The sequence below is a fragment of the Ruditapes philippinarum genome, unplaced genomic scaffold, assembly GCF_026571515.1.
Source record: "Ruditapes philippinarum isolate M1 unplaced genomic scaffold, ASM2657151v2 ctg1203_1_1_1_1, whole genome shotgun sequence".
NCBI classification, from domain to species: Eukaryota; Metazoa; Mollusca; class Bivalvia; order Venerida; family Veneridae; genus Ruditapes; species Ruditapes philippinarum.
The window spans coordinates 29,055-54,262 of record NW_026857820.1 but is presented as its reverse complement, the minus strand read 5'-3'; the positions used below and the strand labels follow the sequence as shown (position 1 = coordinate 54,262).

The 25,208-nt window shown below is 32.6% G+C and overlaps 3 protein-coding genes across 3 annotated transcripts; 2 read left to right on the top strand and 1 right to left on the bottom strand.

Annotated features, from left to right (window-relative positions):
• Positions 1 to 32: 32 nt before the first annotated feature.
• Positions 33 to 11,672, bottom strand: LOC132751155 (EF-hand domain-containing family member C2-like). Its single transcript, XM_060741289.1, has 13 exons — positions 11,509 to 11,672; positions 9,984 to 10,323; positions 9,414 to 9,637; positions 8,002 to 8,206; positions 7,278 to 7,429; positions 6,535 to 6,673; positions 5,728 to 5,876; positions 5,173 to 5,332; positions 4,368 to 4,564; positions 3,593 to 3,801; positions 2,835 to 2,957; positions 2,298 to 2,390; positions 33 to 1,407 (listed from the first exon to the last, which is right to left on the bottom strand). The coding sequence occupies exons 1-13, from the start codon at positions 11,548 to 11,550 to the stop codon at positions 1,206 to 1,208; spliced, it is 2,235 nt and encodes a 744-aa protein (XP_060597272.1). The 5' UTR covers positions 11,551 to 11,672; the 3' UTR covers positions 33 to 1,205.
• A 3,416-nt stretch (positions 11,673 to 15,088) lies between these two features.
• On the top strand, positions 15,089 to 18,779 carry LOC132751154 (leucine-rich repeat protein soc-2 homolog). Its single transcript, XM_060741288.1, has 3 exons — positions 15,089 to 15,232; positions 16,105 to 16,147; positions 17,272 to 18,779. Exons 2-3 carry the CDS (start codon positions 16,136 to 16,138, stop codon positions 18,664 to 18,666), a joined length of 1,407 nt encoding a protein of 468 aa, XP_060597271.1. The 5' UTR covers positions 15,089 to 15,232; positions 16,105 to 16,135; the 3' UTR covers positions 18,667 to 18,779.
• A 4,175-nt stretch (positions 18,780 to 22,954) lies between these two features.
• Positions 22,955 to 25,042, top strand: LOC132751153 (leucine-rich repeat-containing G-protein coupled receptor 5-like). Its single transcript, XM_060741287.1, has 2 exons — positions 22,955 to 23,114; positions 23,473 to 25,042. Exons 1-2 carry the CDS (start codon positions 23,100 to 23,102, stop codon positions 24,880 to 24,882), a joined length of 1,425 nt encoding a protein of 474 aa, XP_060597270.1. The 5' UTR covers positions 22,955 to 23,099; the 3' UTR covers positions 24,883 to 25,042.
• Positions 25,043 to 25,208: the final 166 nt, after the last annotated feature.

Below are 25,208 nucleotides of genomic sequence, written 5' to 3'. Positions count from 1 at the left end.
AAGAATAAGCAATGAAAAACAAAACAAACATATTTAATAGCAATAATATTTTATTTTTATCTTTTATGCATTTAAGCACATTTCATACATGTAAAACGACAAATTGTACATTTCTCTTGTAAAATATTATAAAACAATAAAAATTCATAAATACTATTTGTGAATATTTTCAGAAATGTGTTTTGGAAATATAGCATTGTTTTTTTTTTAAAATTCTGAGGCAAAACATGATTTTTTTCTCTTCTAGCTGTAAAATGAACTATTGTATTCGGACATTTAGAACAAATCATTCAAAACCAATTTAATCACATAGATCGCAACATTTATGTATTGTATAAATATTGGGATTTGTTCACTCATAAGTAAAGCCAAAACCTTTTTTTCTAAGTTATAATTGTGTGCAAATCTAAAAAAAAAAGAATTTTTAAATCTTTAACTTGAATCATCACAACAATTTAGTAAAACAAAAAGTAAAATGTTTCCATAAAAAGTTATCACAGACTCGAGCAAACATTAAAAACAACTCCTCGATCACTGACCTGTCCAGGAAATAATCGGAGAAAAAATACTGTGTAATAAATATGCGGGGAATTAGTTTATACTTTAATGGTAGTTAATACTTTTATCTTAGCATAGTTGTTCTGAATTGCTTAAAGCAAATGTATATCATTTAATAAGGAGTACTGTGTTAAAATAACAATACTCATAGAGATGTCTTATCCAAGGTAAATATATGTAATTCAATACTTTGATAATACTGTGTAACTTATAGTAAAACCTCGGTTATTGTAAATAATACATATCCATTTTGGAATCGGGATAAATCATTTAAAGTTAACGAAGATAAACACTAAATACAATCCAAAACTGGTTCCTTTGTGTCATACCATAATCTACAGTTTTGGTCTGGAACTTTCATTTTTTGTTTTCTAAAAAATTAATTCAGTTAATAGATATATTAAACCTGTCAAAGCATATATTATCAGTATTGAACAGCTTATGTTTATATATTCTGTCTTCATTAATGTCGGGACAGAAGTTAGTCTTGAATATCATTATGCAACAATTTTATGTTTGTAAATAATCCATAGATAACAATATAGAATGTTTTACTCAGAAATAAATAACTCTTTCTTTTATTTCATTCACATTTCACATATTATAATGTATGTCTTTTAAAAAAAACGTCTATCACAGATTCATCATCAGTTATTTGTTTGTTTTCCAAAGATAGCATCTAGAAGTGGTTGATATGCGATTTTGGTGACTTGGGAGCCAGCTTTGTTACCGGCCCATGAGTCGTCACTCGATATTGGCTGGTATTGCATGGGGGCTATGGGGCTGTCACGCCAGTTCAACTGTTGTACTAGATCTGTGTATGAAACTTGACCTGATTCATTCATCACCCTGTATAATATAAAATGAAGGATTGAATTATAATATAATGTAATAGTATATTTAATATGAATTGATATGGAAAGTAAATTATTGAATAAATGGAGCGACCTTTAGACCAATTAATTGTACTATGCAATGAGATATTGTGCTATTTTGTGTATGGGCAATATATCCCCTGTACGTACAACATAATTAGAACCTATTCTGTGGTGAAATTTACACCTAAATTCATGTTTCACCTCTCAAAGGTCCATTTCTGGTTTTATCATTGAAGTGAAATTATGACCTTGAACAAAAATATCTCAAAATCTAGCTTTTGCTCATCATAATATTTTGACTAAATGACCTTAAAAGCTTTTTCTTTGCTTTTAATTAGAGGCATGGCAGAACACATACAATTGTGAACTCTCCCACTTTTAGCGGGAGACTCCCACTTTCTTCAGCCATATTTTTGAAGATTTTTCTTAAAATAAAGGGTATTTTCATAAATTAAAGAAATCTTCCTATTTATTATGTCAGAACTTCCTTCTTTGTTTAATGCATATTCTAAAATCTCCCACTTTTTGAAGAAAAATCTTCCACTTGATCATCAAAAAAAGTTCACATGTATGAGAACATTTGCTTTTGTTGACCTGAGACTTAAGATTTGATCTCCATGCAGCTGAAGTAATGTTTGTATATAATATAATTTGAATATAAACTATCATTATATATTTTATATAAACATCATTTTATCGTACAACAGATTAGCTCACTTTTTTAGCTGATATCTTTGATAAACTTATTAAACCAATCGGTACATATTTCTACAACATTCTACATAATAATTAACAGTTTTTGTAAACTTCTATGTTATATTTTATGCCTTTTGTTATATTTCTGTCAAATATAATACTTACAGTGACATTACAGCTCTTAATAAATCATCGGGCAGTGGTACATGGTGGGCCTGGAATACATTTCTAACCATCTCCCCATCAATACATCCTGACCTAAAAATAGCAGTAAAAATTAGATATATCATGTACAAGACTGTTGAATATCAATAAACTCAATACATAACATTGACTTGTAAATCAAAACAGATAATTTAATCAGGACAATACAATCAAAATGGATTATTTTCCTCTTCTACTCTATTCTAAACCAGATAATTATGTACTTTCTTACACAAAACTGTGTTTGTAGCAAAAATGAAAATGTGAAAATGTAATCATATTTCAAATTCTAACTTAGATAATGCAAGACTTAATTTAATTAGAATTAAAGATCATCATTATAATGGATAACATCAAAAGAAAAAGAAAGAAATTAGGGAAAATAACCAGACAGTCATACACAGAACCGTGCAATAAATTTCTTCTTTTTCAATCTGTAATACGAATGCTTGCAAGAGCTAACCAAAGTTTTTTGAGAGAGAATGTATTTTAACTTACTTGTCTTTATCAGCCTGTTGGAATGATTCTATCAATTTAGCAAATCCTTCATAGTTCCTCTTTCTCAATTGTTCTTGAGCAATGGCCAATAGTTTCCTGGTATCCATAGCATCTTCTCCAGATCTGAATAAAAAATAGAAAAAAGATTTAAACATTTTAGAACATGCTGCACGACAAATAAAAATTGTTAAGGTATTTAATACAAGGTCATAAAATAACATACTCAGGTAGATTGTGCTCAGGTAATTTGCACAATGATCCAAATCTAAGGCCTAGTGAAAGCAACATGAGGAAAAGAATGTTTCAATAGTGTAACTTATCTCTTGACAGTGAGTAGCAATTCCTCGACTTTTTATTATTTCAATATTTGAAAAAAAATTTAATGCATATATTAGAACACCGGCATGAGAAAACATCTATTAACATGATACTTCCTTTTTTTTTAATTGATATATTGGATTCTTAAAGAAATTCCATTTCAATGGGTCTTGAAATAAATAAAACATCTGAAACTTGCTATTTACTGTTACCTTTTCATATTTATCTTGAACATTTTAAGGGTAATCCACTTTTTTATTTTTAATGTCAATGACAATGTAAACGTCTTGACATCATTTGAAAAATGAGGGTAAGGGTCGTTAAGATAGTGTAATAATCATTATTTGATTTAATTTATAATTAAATTTTATTAATTTATTATAATTTTTATATATATCTTAGATTTTGTTTTTCTTCAAAAGTTACGTTGAATCACTCACCTTTCACTGTACATTCTAGCCAGTGACATAATCTCGTGGTCGGATATAGATGGTTCAATCTGTCTTAATAAGGCACCAAGCTGCTCATACTGTATGATTCCGGCCCCTGATGGATCGTTACGCATGAAGAATGACCTCACCTCGTCTGGCTTTGACCCAACAGCTTGTCTGATCTTGGATACAATAGCGTCAACATTGGCTTTTGGGAACTGGAGAGAGAAAAAAAAATTTGTGTAATAGTTATCTTGAAACAATCATACTTGTAGTATTCTATTTTCTTCATTGCAACAATAATAATGCTTACATTGAGTAAACTTCCCAAGTATCTTCAATACCTGCATTTTTGTAAATTACTCTAAAGGAGCTAAAATTTATTATTAAAACTGACTTCAAAACACTGTATAAATGCTATGAAAGAGATAAAGTGTTTTTAAATGATAACCTTTGCAGAGAGAGACAGAGAAAACACCTTAGATTTATATAGATTTTAATTCTTGTGCACAAGTAAAATTTTATTATTAAATACATTACTTTAATATGTCTTATTCTTTAATCAAATATGTCCAACTGTTTTTTTTGTTTAGATATATAAGAAAAAACACATCTATTTAATTATTAGTTAAATGTTCAGATAATGTGCTTTAAATTACAAGACCTCTAACTTCTGGGCAGACCACTGGCAGGCACATGATCAGAATGCAAACTGAGAGCAAAGTGTTGAGATTTCAATAAGATTTCAAATGAACTGTAAAATTTGTACTACTGCACAACTTACATCAAATGCCTCGTTCTCCATGTATCTAAATGCATATTCATCAGCATCTATAAGAATGAATCTATGACTGTTGAAGTCCACGTGGGCACCAACATACAGATCATTAGACAGGTAGTATTCGGACATCTTCGTACTGTACAGTGGCTGGTTAGGCTTCTTGATACGACTCCTTTCCAAAAATTTACCTCCAATAATACCTGCAGAGATAACATTATGTTCATGTGTATTAAATAAACGGCCAATACAATTCTTGAGTAATATTTCTATTCTTCTTCTTCAGGTAATTTGTTTTTTTATATTTAATACATGTTGAATTACTGAATTGTGAATTTACTGAAATGACAAGTTTAACTTCCATTCCGAAACTATCCCTATCAATTTTAGGAATATTTCAAGAAAAAGTTGGAGAAAATTCAGCCAACAGTAACGGAGCCTTGGGGAGGGTTGCCTGATTCTAAACTGTATGTACAGAAATTGCAGGGCTATAAAGTTTCTGAGCTTTGTTAATGTCAGCATCACTGCATTTCTTAGAGTAGTAGTTTTTATGATGTTATCCAATGTATTGATGATGTAATTATATGACATCATAATTGTCAATGATGATTTTGATAACAAAATAAAATAAAAAAAACCCCACAGAATACTTCAATCTTAATACTGAAACATTCAACTAAAATTACATAGAAATGAAATTTTAGAAAATCAGATGAATTTAAAAACTCTTCATAAAAATAAAATCCCACAGGATTACTTCAATCTTAACATTAGAAATGAATTTAAAAAACTCTTCACAAGGGTAGCATACCAGAGTTCCTGACGGGTGGTTCAAACACAAGGATTGTGTCATCTGACAGGAAGTAGGAGATGATAAATCTACGGTCCATATCAATGGGTTTAGTTGTATCCATACGGGCCAGGAATCGTAATACGTTACTGTCAAGACCACGTCTATCTTTCTCCATAAACTGAAATAAGAAATCAAATAATCATTATGAAAAATGTATACTAAAAAAAACCTCATATTAAATACATGTAGTTATACTGAATAATGAATAGAATTATAATTATTAGGTTTCTTAAGAAAAATACACAAAAGGTTTTCTACATGAAAAAAAGGATAGTTGTGATTACAGATAATGTCTTGACAAGTTAAATCATGACACTTTAATTATTTGGAAAAGTAGAATATTTTGTCAATTAGACAGGAATTCCTCTGCCAAACCTGTCTGAAAACCTAAAGTCCACTTCGGTAAAACCAGTAGCGGACTAAAAAACTAAGCACTGGTCTACATAAAAGATTCTCAGAGTATTGAGTAAACATCAGTTTTTAAACAGTGAAATATATCAGCATAAAACTCACCTTAATAAAGTCTCTCTTGGGTGGTTTTGGTAGAAGACCCATGCACGAGCAGAGAGAATCTTCCTCACTACCCCAGCCATTGTATGGTGGCCATTCTTTAGGTATACCTCCATATGCATCTTGTTTATACTGTATCCTAGCAAAGTCCTCTGTAAAATGTAATGAATTTATATTTGTTTGTTACTGATTCAACCAAATTCAAAATATTCATCACCAAATTAGTAACCTTCTTAAGCATAATTTTTCTTTGGTCTCATAAACAGAACTGATTTTGACTTATGAACATTCTGACTACGTCTAAAATGAATAAAGCTTGCAGTGTAATGTTTTTGATTTATAATAAACTTTCAATAGCAAACTGAACTTTTGTCTTTGGTCAGTAATATAAGTTTGATGTACATGTTTTTACCTACTAATCCTTTGATGAGACAACATAAAGGGTGTATCTGTGTTTAATAACGAAATGTATTTCAATCTAAATTTTTCATGCAAGCCAAGCTCATTTATTTGAAGAAACAATTTAGAAGTTTAAAAGTCCAGCATCTGCTTCTGCTTTGTTATGATAACACATGGAATAAATGTGTGTATAAAAAAAAACCCACACAAAATCATAAAAAGTTGTCATACACATCAGTTTGTTACAGTCCACTTTATGACTATGGCAATATGACATGACTTAAGGGCAGCATATTAACAAATGTCTATAATCTTTTTCTCCCTCACCTTCAGATTATAGAGTTACAAGTTGATGGTATAATTATTGTATTATTTAATCAATTAATTAATGTTCTTCTAAACAACACTTACCAAGACCATATTTGGTTCTGTAGTATTCCTTTGTAAAATCGTCACAGTCTACCACTAACATTTTCCTACCCCACACATTGATAACGGCACCCAGTGTAAGATCACTGTCACAATAAAATTCGGTAGGACTAGCTCCAGTCTGTAAATACAAGGGTTATATAAAATATATGCATAATTCAATGAGTCACAGATCAACATTATTCTTTAAAAGCATCTTACTTTTTTCTAAGTATAATTTGCGATGATGGGGTATTGATATTCCATTTCCTTATTCAATTTTGACTGCAACCGATAGAATTTTATATCCACAGGTATAATTAAATCAATTCTTAACACACATAATACATCTATTGCAATAGATTAATACATGTATATAGATAATATAATTATTGTTATACTTAGTAATTAAATTGATAATCAAATTTTTACGCCAATTTTTAGGGCCAGTTTGAGTGAAAAGCGTAAATGCAACACTTTTCTGTTTGGGCTCAATTTGCACATTTAAATAGATTATTCAAGGAAATGGAGTGTCAACAAATGATCTGAAATTTTAAACACAGGTTAATTGGTCCAGATCTCGACCTCGTTAATCCAGCCAAACAAAAATCTTTAAAATATTTTTCGGTGTCTCCATGTCAAAAACCTCTTTGCATTCATTGTAAAATAACTAAAAAATAATTTTTAGTAAAAAACATTCAAAGTAACAATATCTAATATTTAGGTGTTAGAAAAAGAAGTATCACCTTAAGACTGTCAAGAATGTATCGGCCTCCATGTCCAGTTGGACCAAAAACATTGAGTACAGTCCTATCAGTGACTTTACCAGGCTGTTTCAATGACTCAACATTCTTTGGCAGTTTTCCACGACGCAAGAACATAGGTGCAGCATCTCTCCCTATAAAAACAAAATTTCTCTTGTATACCATGTGTACTTTAAATCTTATTTGAAAATTCCTGAAGAACATTATATATTGGTACATGCAATTAACTTAGCATTGATGATATAGGTATGTCTTAATGACTTCTAAAAATTGATTCAGATACAATATTGTTTCTGTGTATCATGTTTCAATGTTGCCTTATATTCTCATATATCTTTTCAATATACAAGAGATATCTGTGATACTTAATGTAACAAATTGGGACCTGTCAGTTTCATACAGGTATAAGCTTTTAACTGATCATGAGAGATTCTTAACTTAAATCAGTCTATATCATAAATTTCACCTCAATTACCATATAAAATAACAAAATTTTGGATATCTTGCATTTTTAATATGTCAATATCATTACGATTATAATTTTTCTTCTGAATTTTTCTATATAATTATAAAGATTAGTGATTAAAGCTGCTATTTCATTTCATTCATATTAAAACCCCTGCAATTGTATGACTCCTATCATCATTTCCATTTTCTAACATAGAAATGCAAGCTCTTTGAAGATGACCAAGCAGCAATTACTTACCAGAGTTTGGTGGAATGACTTCTCTAATTTCAATTGTATCATCAGCTAAGAAATAATGAAGCACCATTTCTCTCGGGTCACCAAACATTGACTCAGTATCATCCCAGTAACAATAGAAACGTAGCACATGACGATCATGGTCCAAGAACTGTTTCAAAGTGTCATGCTTTTCATATGGTCTGAGTGGCTGCATGGATTCATCCATCTGAGAGAAAAAAAAAACTCTTTTTTTTCAATAGTTTTATGTTAAATCAGACATATACCATGATGTATTTATTATTGATATATAAATTTTTTCAAAATGCCAAGATTTTACCGACCTGGTCTTTTGATGTGTTGTTCTCCCCTCCCAATCTTTTAATTTATTGTTTAAAATGATAAAATATACAGGACAGCAACGCTCGACTATTCTTAGTGCTTGATAGTAAGAAAGCCTTGATAATGTAAAATTTCCTAAGTTAACAAAAGGGAAATTTTTTTTCTTTAAATCCATGTTACAGTTATACTGGCCTTGGAAAGAGTCTTTAATTAACCTCTCTAAGAGTATAAAATTTCATCTTGTTTCAAAGCCATATGTCAATTAATGGACTTTTTTTTGAGGTATTACAAAAACTTTAATGTAAATTCTAAGTCGAAAAAAGGGGCGTAATTCTGTCAAAATGCTTGATAGAGTTACCTCCACCTGTCTACAGTTTGGGATCATGATGATGAACAAGTGTGCAATGTTTCAAAGCCATATGTCAATGGACTTTGAAAATATTTGAGGTATTACAAAAACTTTAACGTAAATTCTAAGTCGAAAAAGGGGCATAATTCTGTCAAAATACTTGATACAGTAACCTCCCCCTGTCTACAGATTGGGGTCATGATGGTGAACAAGTGTGCAAAGTTTCAAAGCCATATGTCAATGGACTTTGAAAATATTTAAGGTATTACAAAAACTTTAGCGTAAATTCTAAGTCGAAAAAGGGGCATAATTCTGTCAAAATGCTTGATACAGTTACCTCCCCCTGTCTACACCTTGGGGTCATGATGGTGAATAAGTGTGCAAAGTTTCAAAGCCATATATGTCAATGGACTTTGAAAATATTTGAGGTATTACAAAAACTTTAATGTAAATTCTAAGTCGAAAAAGGGGCATAATTCTGTTAAAATGCTTGATACAGTTACCTCCCCCTGTCTACAGGTTGGGGTCATGATTGTGAACAAGTGTGCAAAGTTTCAAAGCCATATGTCAATGGACTTTGAAAATATTTGAGGTATTACAAAAACTTTAACAGAAGTGGTTATGTATACGCCGACGCGGACGCCGACGCTCGGGTGACTACAATAGCTCTACTTATTCTTATCGAATAGTCGAGCTAAAAATCTGTAGGAGATATTTCAATGAGATATAATTAAAGATAACTTACAGCTTTTCTATAGTTGGAATAAGGATCAGATGGGGCGCCAACTTTTTCTGGCATGCGAACGCCGAGTTTACGCAAGAAATTGCGTGTAAAGTCATCACAGTCTGTGATTTTGAAAACTTTAGAATAAAGATTGATTTCTTTGTTTAGGTTTAAGTCCTCAACTGTGTAGTACTCATCATCATGTGGTGGAGGTTTGGGGATTCTGTGTCTACGAATTAGTGTTCCTGCAAGACAGAAACCATAATATGAAGGAGATATTGATTTACAAAACTGAAGATTGAAATTAATAAAAAAACATACACAACATATTTATATAATATTTTCAAAAATGCCAATGAAAACTGATGGCATGAAAAAAATTAAAAGTATCAATGAGTCTTAACTGCAATTAACTTTCTTTTATACTGTATAAGGAAAATAACATTTTTAAAACTGTTGGTTATAGACAATTATATTAAATTATCATCTTCCTTTAAAATTTTTTAATTCAGTGTCCAAATTTTCTTTATATTTTATAAATAATTAATAAGACCATTTTAATAAAGAATTACAAAATTTAACTTAAATTACCTTGTGGTACACCACTGTTTTTTGCCCTTGGCTCAATCACTTGTAAGGAGTCATCTTCTAGATAGAAATATATTTTACAGTTTCTAACTCTGTACTGTTCCTCCCTCTTTTCATGAACTGCCTCTTGGAAATATGCATCGAAGCACAGAACTTGACGATCAAATGCAACCCATGCAGGTAAATTAGATCCCTCTCCCCGAGGATAGTTACTGTTTCTTGGTTTTAACTTTTGTCCCCGTAAAGGTTCACCACCAATCCCTGGCTTCTGTTCTCCAACTAGCATCGACACATCATTGCTTACATCAAAATGGTGGGACTTGTGAAACTTGTTCTTACCCAGCTAAAATATAAGATAAGGGAAGTGAATTATAAATCATTATTCCAAAAATATTTTTTTGAGGTTGCAATTTTTTTATAATCTTATTTATTAGTTACTTATACCTGGGGAATAATGCACTTTAATTACTCAGTAGTCAGTACACACTCAATGTACATGACGTCTGGAACTAAAATATGGTAGCCAAAGGAGTTCAGGGGCAGAAGCCCCTGCTCATGTATAAAGCAGATTTTAAGTTAATGGAATGATTATAAAATGAAAATGAATAGCCTTACAAATTTGTACCTGATAACACTTTACTAAAAAATTAATTGAGTGTGCTTAATAAGTAGATACACAAACTTCTAGTCTTCTAACTTCTATGTACCTTAAGTTAACAAATTAAACCCAATACACTGAATACAGACAATATCTGAAATGTTATTTGTACATTAATTGATAATGATAATACAGGGTTCCATGCTACATACATGTAAAATTGTATGCATTGATAAAATTAGGTGGGCTGGTGCGATAGCTCATTTGGTTAAATCACTGACTCACTCTTGAGGTCCCAAGTTTTACCCTGAGTGACACCCTTGGGATTTTTCAGAGACACTTTCAGGGTTTCCCACCTACAAAAATGTAAGGTGTACTGGTAAGAAACATGTATCAGTGCTACTAAAGAACCAAGGTGTCTATTCAATAAGAGCCAGGGACTTGTTTCCAGATTCACTTGTATCTCAAAGCTGTCTCTGAAGTCTAGAGTTAATTATCTACGTCCACATGAGGGGTTTGACATTAATGGAAGATAAATATAAAGCAAGTTTAAGTCTGTCTTAAAATGCTCACTTGGAGTTTTGCCTGATTTAAATAAACATATTACTAATAATGACACAACTTTAATATCATATCGATATACATTAGAATAAAAGATCTTCCAATTGCACAAATGTTTAATAATCGAAGTGGAATATATTGATTTCTAGTTTATCATAAAATCTATTTATTGACTTGCAAGTTTACAACAAACAATAAATATAATTTCAGTAAGAATTCATACATAATGCGATAAAAGCATCGCATATTAAAACGTATATATGTTTAGTCTAAAAGAGTAAGATCGCTCTCATCACAAACATTTCAATTTCAAAGGCACTGCTAATATAAGCAATCAAAATAATAATTCTGTAGAAAATGTATACTTACTTCGCCTCTGAATGAATTTCCCGGTAGAAATGGCAGTGCCATGTTTGAATTCTTAGATCTTTGTTTTGTAATATTCAAGATTTCATCGATGTTTGTATTAAAATACTGTTTTCAACCAAACCTGTTTGGTTTGTCACCAAGGAAGCAACCGACAATAGATACTGCGCATGACGGAAGTATTGGTTTCTATGCTATTCGTACTCAAATTCATTCGATATCGTTATATGTCCGATAAAAATATTTTTTTTAATACGGCATCGTATTATATGCTTGCTTTTATCCATTTATCTACATTTTGTTATCAGAATTTTATTATTTTAAAATAATTGGAAATTTAACATTCACCTTTTATTCCTGAGATAATATGTAGGGCCTATACTGTAGTCTAGCTAATGTCGAGTCTGACAATAAAAAAAACAAATTTAAGGCGCATAATCAGTTGTTTTTTTAACACACATTTGCGGAAAAATAAACATGGTATTTTTGCAAGAGTGGAAGAAAAATGACTTGATGGTTCCTTAATAGTAGGGAAAAAGTGCATGATTTTTCCACAGATGAGGCCTATATATACATATATGAGCCGTGTCATGACAAAACCAACATAATGGGTTTGCGACCAGCATGGATCCAGACCAGCCTGCGCATCCGCGCAGTCTGATCAGGATCCATGCTGTTCGCTATCAGTTTCTCTACTTGTTATAAGGTTTGTAAGCGAACATCATGGATCCTGATCAGACTGCGCGGATGCGCAGGCTGGTCTGGATCCATGCTGGTCGCAAACCCATTATGTTGGTTTTGTCATGACGCAGCTCATATATGAATAGCACTTGCCATAGAAGCGGGCAAAAAAAACAAACTGATTAGCCTATGTTTCATATAAATCAATACAAAGATAATTTTAAAATGCTTAAATTAACATTAGTTATTCTTCTTTTTGAAAGTTCTTCAAGGATCTATTTCTAATTCAATAGTTGATCTACTTTCAGTGGGCATCAGCTGCAATAATTAAATAAAATAATTAAACAAGTCAAACTTTTTTGTTGTTATTTCCTTCTTTCTTTTCTTCTTTTTTTAGTGGGATGAGGGTGTGGGGCTTCAGCCCCTTAAAGCCCCTTCCCGGATGGTTGGTTTTTACCTGAAATAACACTATATATGCTATTTATGGTCCGCCCAGAAATCACTGATTCCGTGGCAATTCTGGTCCAATATGCCGCCCAGAATCTATGCCAATAATCCGTACAGGCTTCCCTCAATCTCACAGAAAACAAGAAGTAGATTCACATTTTAACATACAAATATTTTTTTTTTCCAGAAAATTTCAGACTTTAGAACATTTAAGCTCGAGTATTTAATTCTTTTATCTTTTAGGGTTGGGGGGGGGGGGGGCTCTACATTTTAAATAGAGGATTCTGATGCATTTTTCCATATGTACCATTAAATATCCGTTTTTACATTCCCCAGAAAATTTCAAACTTAAGAACATGCAAGATAGGGTGTTAAATTATTTTTTTCTGGAGGGAAAAATCTACATATTAAATGTGGGAGTCTGATACATTTTTCCGTTATGCAAGGACATCAATTTCTTTATACTAGCCTTCCATTGAAAAAAAAAATCTGCACATTAATAAATTATTTAAATGGTGCCTTATTAACACATTTATTCATTTTCCCAGATTGTTCCAGACACGCGACGGTATTAAATACTAGACTTCTGTACGTGGAGCATTAGCTTCATATAGTTACAATAATAATGCCATATAGTGAATATTATAAGCCCTTTATTAAAGATCAATCTAAGAGTTAATTCCGAAGTGCTCATTACTTATGAAGTTAAAATTTTACAATAATGCTTCCGTATTTTTTGTAAGTAAAATATTTCAAAAGAAAAGCCGTGCAAATACCTGTAGTACATCATCATCACATTCAAGCCTTAGAGCTATTTATCAAACACCCGTGCCGATTTTACGACTCCGTAAAAATGTTATTGCACGGCGCCGTGCATATATTTTGACGTGACGTCATTAGCGTTATACAAACATAGTAAATGTTAGCGTTATACTATAGGTGCGTCAATGAAAAATGACTCTTTTTTCACTTTCAACGGTCTTTTGTCCATGAATAATGTATTAATTGAAAGTGTCTGCAAGAGCCTAAGTTGAAACCCTAAGTTTATAACCTTAAAACATTGTACACAGCAAATTACCTGAAGGCATAAAGTGTTTGTTGGCGCAGAGTTTTACGCCAGGAAGCTCATCACGGACTCGGACTCCAATCAACAAGGATTCAGTGATCTTCATTTACTTCAATTTAACAACAAAAAACAACACCAAAAACAACAACAACACAAAACAGAACAGGTCAAGGGAGCATATGGTGCTACCCTCCCTATCCCGTTTTACTTGGCCTGGAGTCTTTACAACACTGTTACAACCAGCTTCTATGTATCGCTACATGTAAAACATAATAAGATATGAACAGAAGTCAGATTGAGATTCTTAATTGTGCTGTAAAAGACTTTCTTTTGAGTAACACTAACTTGAATCTCATTTCCCCAAATTCTAAACAACAGGGTAGTCTGTATCATTCTGCACTGGCACGTGCTTAATGCTAAATTCGATGGGTTTTTTTGTGTGTGCCAAAATGGCGGACATATTTCATTTTTCTCTGTGCAGAGTGGAACGGCATTTAGTGCGAAGATTCATTTGAACAATACTTATTCTTACACGTTTCCAATGCAAAAACTAAAATATATAAAATTGCAACCAGCTTGAAGCTTATATGAAAATTTCTCTTACCATCTGCCTGTATCCGTATGAAGAGACCTGTTACCAGAGTCAATATTTTAGTTTCAACTGCGGTTTCGGATGGCATATGGTTTACACTTAGCTGATACATTAGTTATAAAGGTTTTAGCATAGTGCTGTTTCAACACATAACTTTATCTTAACCATTCTGCAATGTTTAAATGTTCAAATAGCTCATTAAACATTCAGATGAGAAACATTCATTTTTTCCAGCTAATAACAATCATCTACCATTTGGCATTATAACAACATGCGGTCTTAAAGAGTATACCATTTAAAAAATAATTCTCTTTGTGACATTGAGACCAAAATACGACATGTTGGCTCGCTAATCCACATAAAGATGAAGGGGAAATCAGTCAATAATGAAAAATACTTTGTCTCCACTCAGTCGTCTCCCTTGGTTTGATTTTGGGTTTTAATAATTATTTCATTGACTTATGCTAATATGCGGGAATCATTTAAAGCACAACGATTTTTATACCCTGAACTACTTCATTCGCTACTTTTTAAAAATAAAATCTGTTTTTCTATATTGACGTATTCGGATTTCAAGTTACTTATAATATTAGCACAATTCGGATTTCAAGTTATTTATAATGTGAGCACAATGTACCCGACATAACCTATATAACACTAAAAATGGACGAAATAACCCAAAATGCAATTTGATCTTGTGAATTTAGGACAATTTGCAATGAGGAAGTCTTGAGAAGAAGATATGATAACCCCTTTCAAAACCTTTTGCAAACATTCACATCAATTTATCATTTTTGTCTGATTCCCCGGGACTTAAGATGACCTGTTTATCAAAATCACAACGCTCAAATGTTGAAAAAAAGCCGGATTAATCTTTAAAGAAAAAGGTACCCGGCAAACTTCAATCGAGCGTGTGTGTGTAAAACACTACATGTTTTAAGGTAAGGCTTATTATTATTTCATTTGAGGAAAAAAAGTAAGTTTGGATGTTGCCCTTCTATTTCTTTTTTCAATTTTGATACAATCTTTGTCTTCGAAACAAAATCTGATTTCAATTTAAGTAACTTGAGCTTATAGTTTGGGGTGTTACTTGATTGCTTTATTTTAGTATTTGAATTTTTTGACAGGTTATATGGCCCTAAATACACGGTTGTTTGGTTTAAACATATTTATTTTTTCATCAAGTTACAATATTCACATCAAACACAAAATTTATACAAAATCATGATAAAGTGGATTGAACTGGAAGCTCAAAGCTTATTGTACACGGTTGTTTGGAAATGTATTGCCAACAACCGTTCATATATGGTCATTTAACCTGTCAGGAATATTTTAAGTGGTTTTGAAATACAGCAAAGTTTTTCAGAGAAAATTTATAGATTTCTTTATTAATTGACAGCAACCGTGTACATGTATATAAAACTTTATAATGCTGCACGTTTGTAACGTCGCTTTTCATTGCATAATCGTTTAGTATTATAAAAAATAAGATACCTTCTACTTATTTGACACTTTAAGTGGGGTATATTTACAAACCCTCATTAGTATTGAGAAATACTAGACTATTTACTACTAGCTGTTTGTGTTTGCTATTTTTTGAGGGTTGTTGTTGTTGCTTTGTTATTGTTGTTGTTGTTTTCCCAGAATATATAAAAAATATAAAACTGTCTAACATGAGGGTATATATATGGATTTGTGTGCTAAAAGATGACACGATTTTTTGTCAGTAACCATGCTTTTTGTATCTCAATATATTTTATATGCTCTAGTAAATTATCTGAAATCCTTTACATAACATTTTTTTTATTTTTAGAAAGACACACAAGACAGGACCTTGTCTCAAGATGATTGTAAAGGTATTATTCCTTATATATTAAATTTAAATCACGCACTTTCCAGATTCAGTCTATAACTCTGATGTCGAATGATGTTTGTAATCTATATTTTAAGAGTGTCTCATTTTGAAGCACATTTGGTTAAAGTCTACGAATAACAACACACATACAAACTAATTGGATCAAAATAAGCATCAATTTTAGGATCAAGATCAATATTTATATCAACTGTAAAATGCCTGTATTTTGGAAAATAACAATACATTTATTCTAAAATTTCACAAACGTACTATTTTAAGTCCAGTTTTATAAAGTTAACATTAATTATTTAATCTATGAGGATAAACAATGGAGAATATATTTGATTTTTTTTCATTTGTTCCTGATCTTGAGCCTTATCTTGAAATCTTTGTGAACACTGGGCCATGAACAGATAATGTTTTTGTATGCCATATATTACTGACATCACGATTTGCCATATAATAATTATTATGTATTGTGTTGAAAACAGTTTTTCGGACGAGTGACCTAAAAGTTTATATTGTATGACAATGAGTTTAAGAATCTTTTTTTTTCACATGACTAAAACCTTTGAAATTAATGATAAATAACTTTTTATAGCGTTAAACGCGCGCTTTAATTTCTTTTTAAATGTATAGTCGAAAATGTCATGACAGTGTTATATTACAAGTGTGTAATATAAAAAACACCAATGGTTATATATTAACATAAACAAACAAACGCCGTGATGTGATAATTTAAAGCAAATACATAACAGTACCCAGAGTAATATTCCGCTATATAGAACCTCAGGTTTCTTTTAATTTCTTCGACATTCTTCGCTAAATCTTAATGCATTACATGACTCTTACGGTTAATTTATAATCAATGTTAAGTTTCAACCGTAATATATTTTACTTTTCACAAACTTACATTTACACATTATTTCTGATTATTTTTTAATTTACGAAGCCCAAGTGACAAATGCATTTTTATCAAATTACAGCTGTATTTCGCAGTACTAGAATGCTTTATTTTATTTTTTAAGAGTCATTGACATTTCTATGAATAGACCAGTGACGTGTGATGACCATACTTTTATTCTACATAAACGAGATATGACTATTGTTTATCGTTATTTTCAGGAAGTTCTGTTGTTCCTGCTAATATCAGGGGTACCAAAGGTCCATAGTGCAAATTATGACAGAGATCGTGATTGCCCAGCTAAAGGTGTATCTCACCCATGCTCGTGCACACCAGTGGCAATAGATTGTATAAACCGTGCCATCGTAGGTATACCACCTGCGTTTACGAAGACGAATTGGGTGTTTGAGAAGGTAGATTTGAGTCAAAATCTCCTGACAAGAATACCTGCTCGCGCTTTTCAATACGTCAATGTTTCAAAAATAATATTGTCTAACAACAACATATCATCAATCGAACCAGATGCCTTTCAACCTCTCCAGGATCAGATTAAGGTTTTAGATCTTAGGAACAACAAACTGACTTTCTTGCCTGAAGTACTTGGAAAACTGCATTCCCTAAATGTCCTAGATGTCAGTTACAATCCTATACAGTACATGAACTTCACTGATAATGTGATGCGGGAACTTGGGGACTTTATCAATGAATTTCATTTTGGTGACGATAACCTCAAAGGATGGCCTGAATCTATCCATCATCTACAGATGCTAAGAATTCTGAAATTTTACGGGGGAAGTAATGAAATGGATCGAATTCCCATTACGGCTTTCAAGGGATTTGAATGGACCCTAGAAAAGCTTTGGATGCAGAATACACAGTTAATTGCTGTCCCAATTGCACTGCAGGATCTCAAGAGTACAAATGAGCTTCATTTCGACAACAATGTCCACGTTGGTGATGCTGGTATTCTTATCCCTGCTTTTGCCGGATTAACCGATAAACTAGAGGTCATGTCCCTTGAAAATAACAGCCTGACAACGTTTCCGTCCGTTCTGTTGACTCTCAGACAGCTTCACAACCTTAGCCTTGCAAGAAATAACCTTCAATTTGTCAGTGACCAAGCTGTAAGTGTAGTTGGTAGTAATCTTACAACCGTCAACTTACAGGCATGTGGTCTTGATCGTATCCCAGGAGCCTTGTCTAAACTAGAAGGAATAATTGATTTGGACTTTTCAAACAACAAAATAACAACTATTGAGAAGAATGACCTGCAGCGCATGGTCAATTTACAGCGACTCGACATGTCAGAAAACCCCTTGCAGTACATTTCAAGAAGTACATTTTACGATTTGAAGAGACTGCAAAACTTAACCCTACAGGAAACAGAGCTGTATTTGGTGCCATATGCCATCACTAACATCCCGACACTCAAAACGCTCGATCTCACCAGCAGCGACACCTATATTGAATGCAACTGCGATCTGAATTGGCTGTATTGCTACACCACTCACAACAATACCGGCCTAACCATTATAGGCGATTGTGAAACCATTCAGATGGGAATCGACCGATACGCAAGAACGCGAATTCCAAGCGTGTGTCCGAAAATTTGTTAATTGAAACCAGTTACTTTTTCACCCAAAGACGCAATCGCTTTTCAAAATCTAAATATAATTTTTAAATGCTATTATAGAAAAAAAATAAAAGAAAAATAAAAAAATCCTATTGTGTGTTTTAATTAATGAGAAATGCTAGCCTTTCTTGGTTTTAGTACATATTGTCTTTTAATAAAGTGGAAGTATATACAAAAAGTCTTAACCCTGCCTATTGATGTACTTTTTTCATACGTCATAAAAAATCCCTCTTCTTAAGGCCATGTAGGCATTTGAATATGTCAAGCGAAACAAGATGTACCTTTAAAAAGATAGTCGGACGAGGTAAAATTGCTTTACTGGCATAGGTTATTTCGAAGTTTGTAATAGCTCTAAATTTTTATGCAAGAAACATTTCTGTCGTATTTCAGTAAATGTACCTAACTCTTATATATTCATGTAAATATTAATATATGCTTTATTAATATGCAAAAATTATATTGAAATTTTGAAATTTATATCAATTGAACACAATCAAATTTAGCTATAAATTTTGTTTTCAAGGACTAATTACAATAACATTTCTGAGAAGCCATGAGTCGGTTTATTAGAAAGTTGATAGGGCTGATGTTGAAACAGTTTACCAAGACTATGTAACGTATTTTGATTAATGTCTCATCTGATCTAAAAAAAAATCTTGTCATGGTCATTTCAAGATATTGTATATTAAAAATTAAACATTAGCAGCAGTTCGTTAGCATGATTCATATGTGGACGTTGAATGCTTAACCCATTACTTCATAGAGACGTCTTTTCACGCCTTTGCACCCTTCCACCTTTTGAGGCCTCAAAAGGTATAAATCCAAAACACTTGGTTCCGTTTGCGAAACGGTGTAAAAAATTGATCACTTTTTCGGCGACTACCCCTATCAAATAGATATATCAAGGGGGTGCCAGAGGGGGGATGTGCTTCCTTCTGTTTGGGGTTTGAAGGGGGCAGCAGACACCCTCATATCCAAGTAATTGTGGACTTGTGAGAAGCTTAAAATGGCCCCAGTGCAACCATAAGGTGACGTGTAACCAACGCTGAGAAACATTTGACTCTTTCTAAATCCATTGAAAAGTTGCAGCACCTTGAAATCAGTTTTGATGTAAAATATCAATGCAAAATTGTGGCTTTTGGTAATTTTGAGATGTCCCCTCGTTGCCATGGTAACAGGAAATTTAAGATTGAGTATGCCAATCAAAAGGCCATGGTCCATTCATAGCAATGAACCTGTAACAGGAGGCCTTTCAATGAAAACAACCATTTTTCACAAAATGCTCATGCGGTAATGGGTTAAACTTGATTTTCAATATCCTGAATTTTACAGGAATATTTCGGAATATGATGTCTGCTCTTTTCTCTCATGGTCTGTGCAGTGTTAAACCGTTGTATGTTATCATCTTTAGTATAAAAGTTTGATAGCTTTCCAACGAACAGCTGCTCGCATTAAATATGAAACGGTAGCTCTATATGGAATAATAATAGCAACCTTTTTGTATCATTTCGTGCTTCTTATATAATGGAAACAAGCGGTTTTCTTTAGTTTTCGACGTTCCGTCTTTTTCATTATAATTATATACTAACTAGTACATGTAATACAAATTATTGCCTGCAGTGATATCATTCAAAAGCATTATTTCCTGCGGGCCGGAGCCCGCAGGGTATTGGTACGCGTTTAATTTTTGAGGCATGGAGGAGCACGTGACCTGTTTTCGGTACATGGAGGAGCATGTGATCTGTAAACCGTACATGATTGGTTAATTGACCTATTCGAAAACCTAGCTAAATACCGTTTCCCGGTACGTTACGGATTTACCTTACACACACCGGTCTCTCAAATGACCGGTGTACACAATGCTAGGGAATTAGTCCGAATTACACCTAAATAAGAACATAACACTATTACGTGATATTTCTAATTTTCTATTATTATTTTACCGTTTAATGTGGAAAAACTTGCATGATGTGTTTGAAAATTATAATTGTTTCTTTAATATCTATCTGAAATTTTACAGACAATAAATTGTTTATAGTGAAAATCCACAGAATTAAAACATTCATTTGTGGCATCTGCCATAAAAGATAGAGATATTTTCTGCGTAAACTTGTGTGTTTACTTTATTTTAATTTATTTTTTTTTTGCACGGAATTATTCATACAATGGTATTTAATCATTTTCTTAAACAGAAATATTGTGTGTTTTTTCGACCAAGACCAAAGACCTTCTTCTATTGATCGATTATTGTCAACTATATTCCTGATACAAACGTTAATTTTTTTCCCCAAACCATGTTGAAAATAGTTAAATGAGATATCAAAAAATCTTTATAAATGTTCCCCGCAGGAAACCATTTTACTTGTACTAATGCTTGAACGACCAATATTCACTAGAACTGAATCCAAAGGCCTTTTGTCACGGAATTGACTTCCTTTGAAATACACAAAGATGAGACTTAATAAAAGTAACGTTTATATTGGACTATTTTTCCTCCCAAGCGCACAAACATTTTTTATATTATCCACCCAGCCAAACGCATAAGATCACACCGTTAGATAGAATGAGCAATACGTGCGTTGCATAGACGCAGCCTGTAAACAACATATTTACATTATTTTCCCTTAAAATCTCAGGAAAACTCAAGAATTAAAGTAATAAAAATTGACAATGATTTCGAGCGTGATTTTTTTCCTTTTTACTGACAAAAAAACAACAACAAAGACATTCAAGTAAGTTCAGTCAGTGCATATAGGATGATGAGCAAAATTATCCATGCCAGTTATTTAATCAATATGTTCATACAAAATCACATTGAGGTTGTTTATAACTGTTTCTTAAAGTTTTGTGCAAATGTATTTTAAACTCGAAACATACTTTTACTATGTTACATTTTATATTTTTTTCATTGAATTCTGTAATTTTTATTAAAGAGACATAATTATATTGGACTGGTGAGCCAGGTCATCCAGATATATATTGCATCTAAATGATATTGTTTATACAAATTTAAGGATAAACTCCCAACTAGCAATATTTTTCCACATGGTAAGCTGAAATAAAAACAAATTTCATCATTGAGAACAGCACTTTAAAGTTTTGAGAACTGAGAACCGATCAAGCAGGTGCTAGAGGGTGTGCGAGATATTGTACTTTTTCATTATCGTCATGAACATACTCAATCAAACCGAGTCTCGAATTTTCATGTACATTTTTGCTGTTTTTAATGCATCCGAGGGATCACTGTTTTCAAGATATTCATACATATGCATGTTCAGGTTAAACAAAAAAATCTGCAAAATACATGTAGGTGGAAAAATATTCATTTTTTTATTTCCTTTCGCACAACTAAATAAATAAACAAGTAAAGAGATTTTTATTTATGAATCAAACAAAACTGAAACTTTTATTCTATTTAAACCAGCAATAGTACACAATCATTTTAATTTGTTGAATGTTTTTCCCTCTTTTTCTCCCCAAATACTTGATCTAAATTTTAACATCCTAACAGGAAGACTTTTTATATGTCAGATTATATGCTTATCAGTCACGAAGCGAATGAAAAGTGTCCTGTGACCTAAATACACCTCAATTCCGTGAATTTGTAATTCCACTTAAAAGGTTATCAATGAAATTGCCGAACTGAACTGGGTCAACATTTACATCAAAGTCCCCTTTTCCTTCCAGATATTGAAACATTTGATAGGGAAAATATGCTGCCTGTACTAGATGACATCTTTGTTATTGACACTGAAGTCTTTGTTACAACTTGCCAGTATATTATGGTAGCATACAAGTCTCCAACTTTTGTGTAACCGTTTTAGCTTCTCCTCGATAGATTTTAAAAAAAAACAAACAGAAAAGGCTGCTTACTGACAGAGCTCTGCTGGACAACATAATTATCTTTCCTCATTAAAATTCTCGACTGTTACAAAAGCCCTAGTCAAAATAAGTGTTATTTACAAAGTACACGGGAAAATTAAAAAAATATAAGCGTTATAAGTGATAAATAAAGTTTTTCAAGCCTTCTGTGACATTTTTTAAAGAGAGTAGCTATAATATAATAATGTAAGCAACTGTACAGAGAGCGGGTAATTATTTGTTTTTTTCTAAAACTATACACAATTACGCACTTGTGCAAAAAACGAAACAGCCTGAGATAAATAAATTAAAAAAAACAGTAAGATAAAAACATTCACCTGCAACTATAAGATAACAGAAAAAAGATGCAGACGTTTTAAGTTAGTATTTTGTCTGTTTTAACCTGGTTTAGCAGGTGTACTGATAAGAGGAGATTAACTGTCTTATTTAAACCGGGTACCAATCTTCTGTCATTAAAAAGTGGAGTTCAGATCACATGCATATCCTTGCAGGGCACCACTTCCGCATTTCACAGTTGACGGCTTCTCTTTTTCGATGACGGATAAAAAGGTATTCCTAATAATTACATTTTACTATTAGATTTTTTGAAGAATATTGTATTTCTTTCTTTAAATAACATTAAATTATCGCATTGTATTTATCATTTCTTTTGGAAATGATCAATTGCTTTTTTGCTAGGTTATAAATGTTTAATTAATGTATAGATGAAATTTTAATAATAATAGTAAATGACAAAAACACAAAAAACAACAATAAGTAAACAAAAAGAAGAAAGAAAAAGCAAACAATACAATTTAGGTATAAAAAGGGTGAAGAATATTATCGAAATTCATTTTTACGAACGTTTTCTTGTTGGTTTTGTCGTGACGCGGCTCATTTTAATTGACTGTTTTAATAATGATTCCAGATGGTTTTACGAACGCTCTGTCTCAGTTTACTGACTGTTGCGATATTGTCACAGAAACCTCCTACAAATTGTCCTGATATAAACCCGGACCCGGCCACGCAGTGTAGCTGTACATCAGAAATTATCGACTGTTCAGAGAGAGGATTAACAGAACTTCCGAAGTTTAGCGTAGATACGTTTTACAAGGAGTTACGTTTAGATCACAACGATATTGAAAACATCACAGACGACGCATTCAAAAATCTGCATTCTTTAAATAGAATCTTTATGCAAGACAACAACATATCGAGATTCGACAGATATGCTTTTCGCGGGGCCGAGCAAGCGCCTATTAACCGAATTGATCTTTCGAATAATTTCTTAACCGAATTTCCACAGGCAATAGGGAACCTTGAATCGATTAACTGGATTGATGTTACAAATAATCCCATCAACGAAAACAACTTTGATCAGACAACGATGTACAATATTGGCGACACTTTGACAAGATTTGAGTTCGGAAGTCCGAAAATAGAATCATGGCCACCAACATTACGTCATCTCCAAGCGTTAGAATTTTTGAACGTGAGCGGTGGGTCATTCTATACACTACCACCAGAGGCGTTCCATGGTTTTGAAGGTACACTTACAACATTATCTATTCAAAATACAAACCTTATTGCACTCCCGTTAGCCTTGGCCCGGCTTAGATTTCTTGACAGACTGTATTTTGATCATAACCACGACATTGGAGACTCTGGCGTTCTAATTCCGTCTTTTGGGAACTCTGATCTACTTAACAAGCTCCGCTATATATCGCTTGTTGACGACAACTTGACGGTGTTTCCTTCGTTACTTCAATTTTTACGAAACGTTGAACAACTGGTGCTTGATTCCAATAGCCTCGCTTTCGTTAGTGACACATCCGTGCAAGTTGCGGTAGGCACGAAAATCACTGACCTCAGTCTACGAAACTGTTCATTGTCACGTGTGCCTGGTGCTTTATCTAAACTCACAAATCTAACAAAGTTAAATCTAGCGGAAAATGACATCCACAGCTTCGAGAACAGTGACTTCGACAACATGGGCAAACTACTGAATCTCACAATTACGAAAAATCCGCTGGGATACATTGCCAATGAAACCTTCAAGGATCTGAAGAGTCTACAGTACCTTGATTTGAAAGAGTCAAACATCAACACAATGCCTGAAGCAATCAGATTTCTGAAAAACTTGCAGGAACTGAAGCTTCCGTCGGATAAGATTGAGTGCACGTGCAACATTGTCTGGTTCAAGCAATTTATGGAACACTGTAACACCGGTTTACGTATTGACGGGTCATGCGAAACAATTAGCTACCCTGTAGATGTTTACCTTAGAGACTTTATCCCGAAATGTCCAAATTATAAGAACGGAACTGCATGTGTGTAGGTACAAGGCGTCCAACATTTCATTTATAATGTGGTCCGAGTAACTTCAATTTTCCGAACTTCATACATTTAACTGGTTACTAATACGGTACTGGTTAACTGTTCTGCAAATTATTAATCCAGTGTAAGCAGTACTTCTAATAAAATACTTGAGCAAATTCGTTACGTGTCTTTATTTCTTGTGTTTTTTGATGATTTGTATGCTTGATCAAGATCTCTCGAAGAAAAAATGTAAAATTAGCCATTTACAGATGATGCAACTAAAATTTGAAAGCACCTATTTTGTGTTAAACTTACGTCAAGATGCATGGAAAATATCCTACCCAC

Coding starts and splice junctions, on each gene's coding strand:
- LOC132751155 (XM_060741289.1), bottom strand. CDS start 11,550: ATGGCACTGCCATTTCTACCGGGAAATTCATTCAGAGGCGAA. Junction 5,333..5,727: donor CCAAGAGAGACTTTATTAAG/GTGAGTTTTATG, acceptor TTCTTATTTCAG/TTTATGGAGAAAGATAGACG. Junction 4,565..5,172: donor ACCACCCGTCAGGAACTCTG/GTATGCTACCCT, acceptor TTATCTCTGCAG/GTATTATTGGAGGTAAATTT.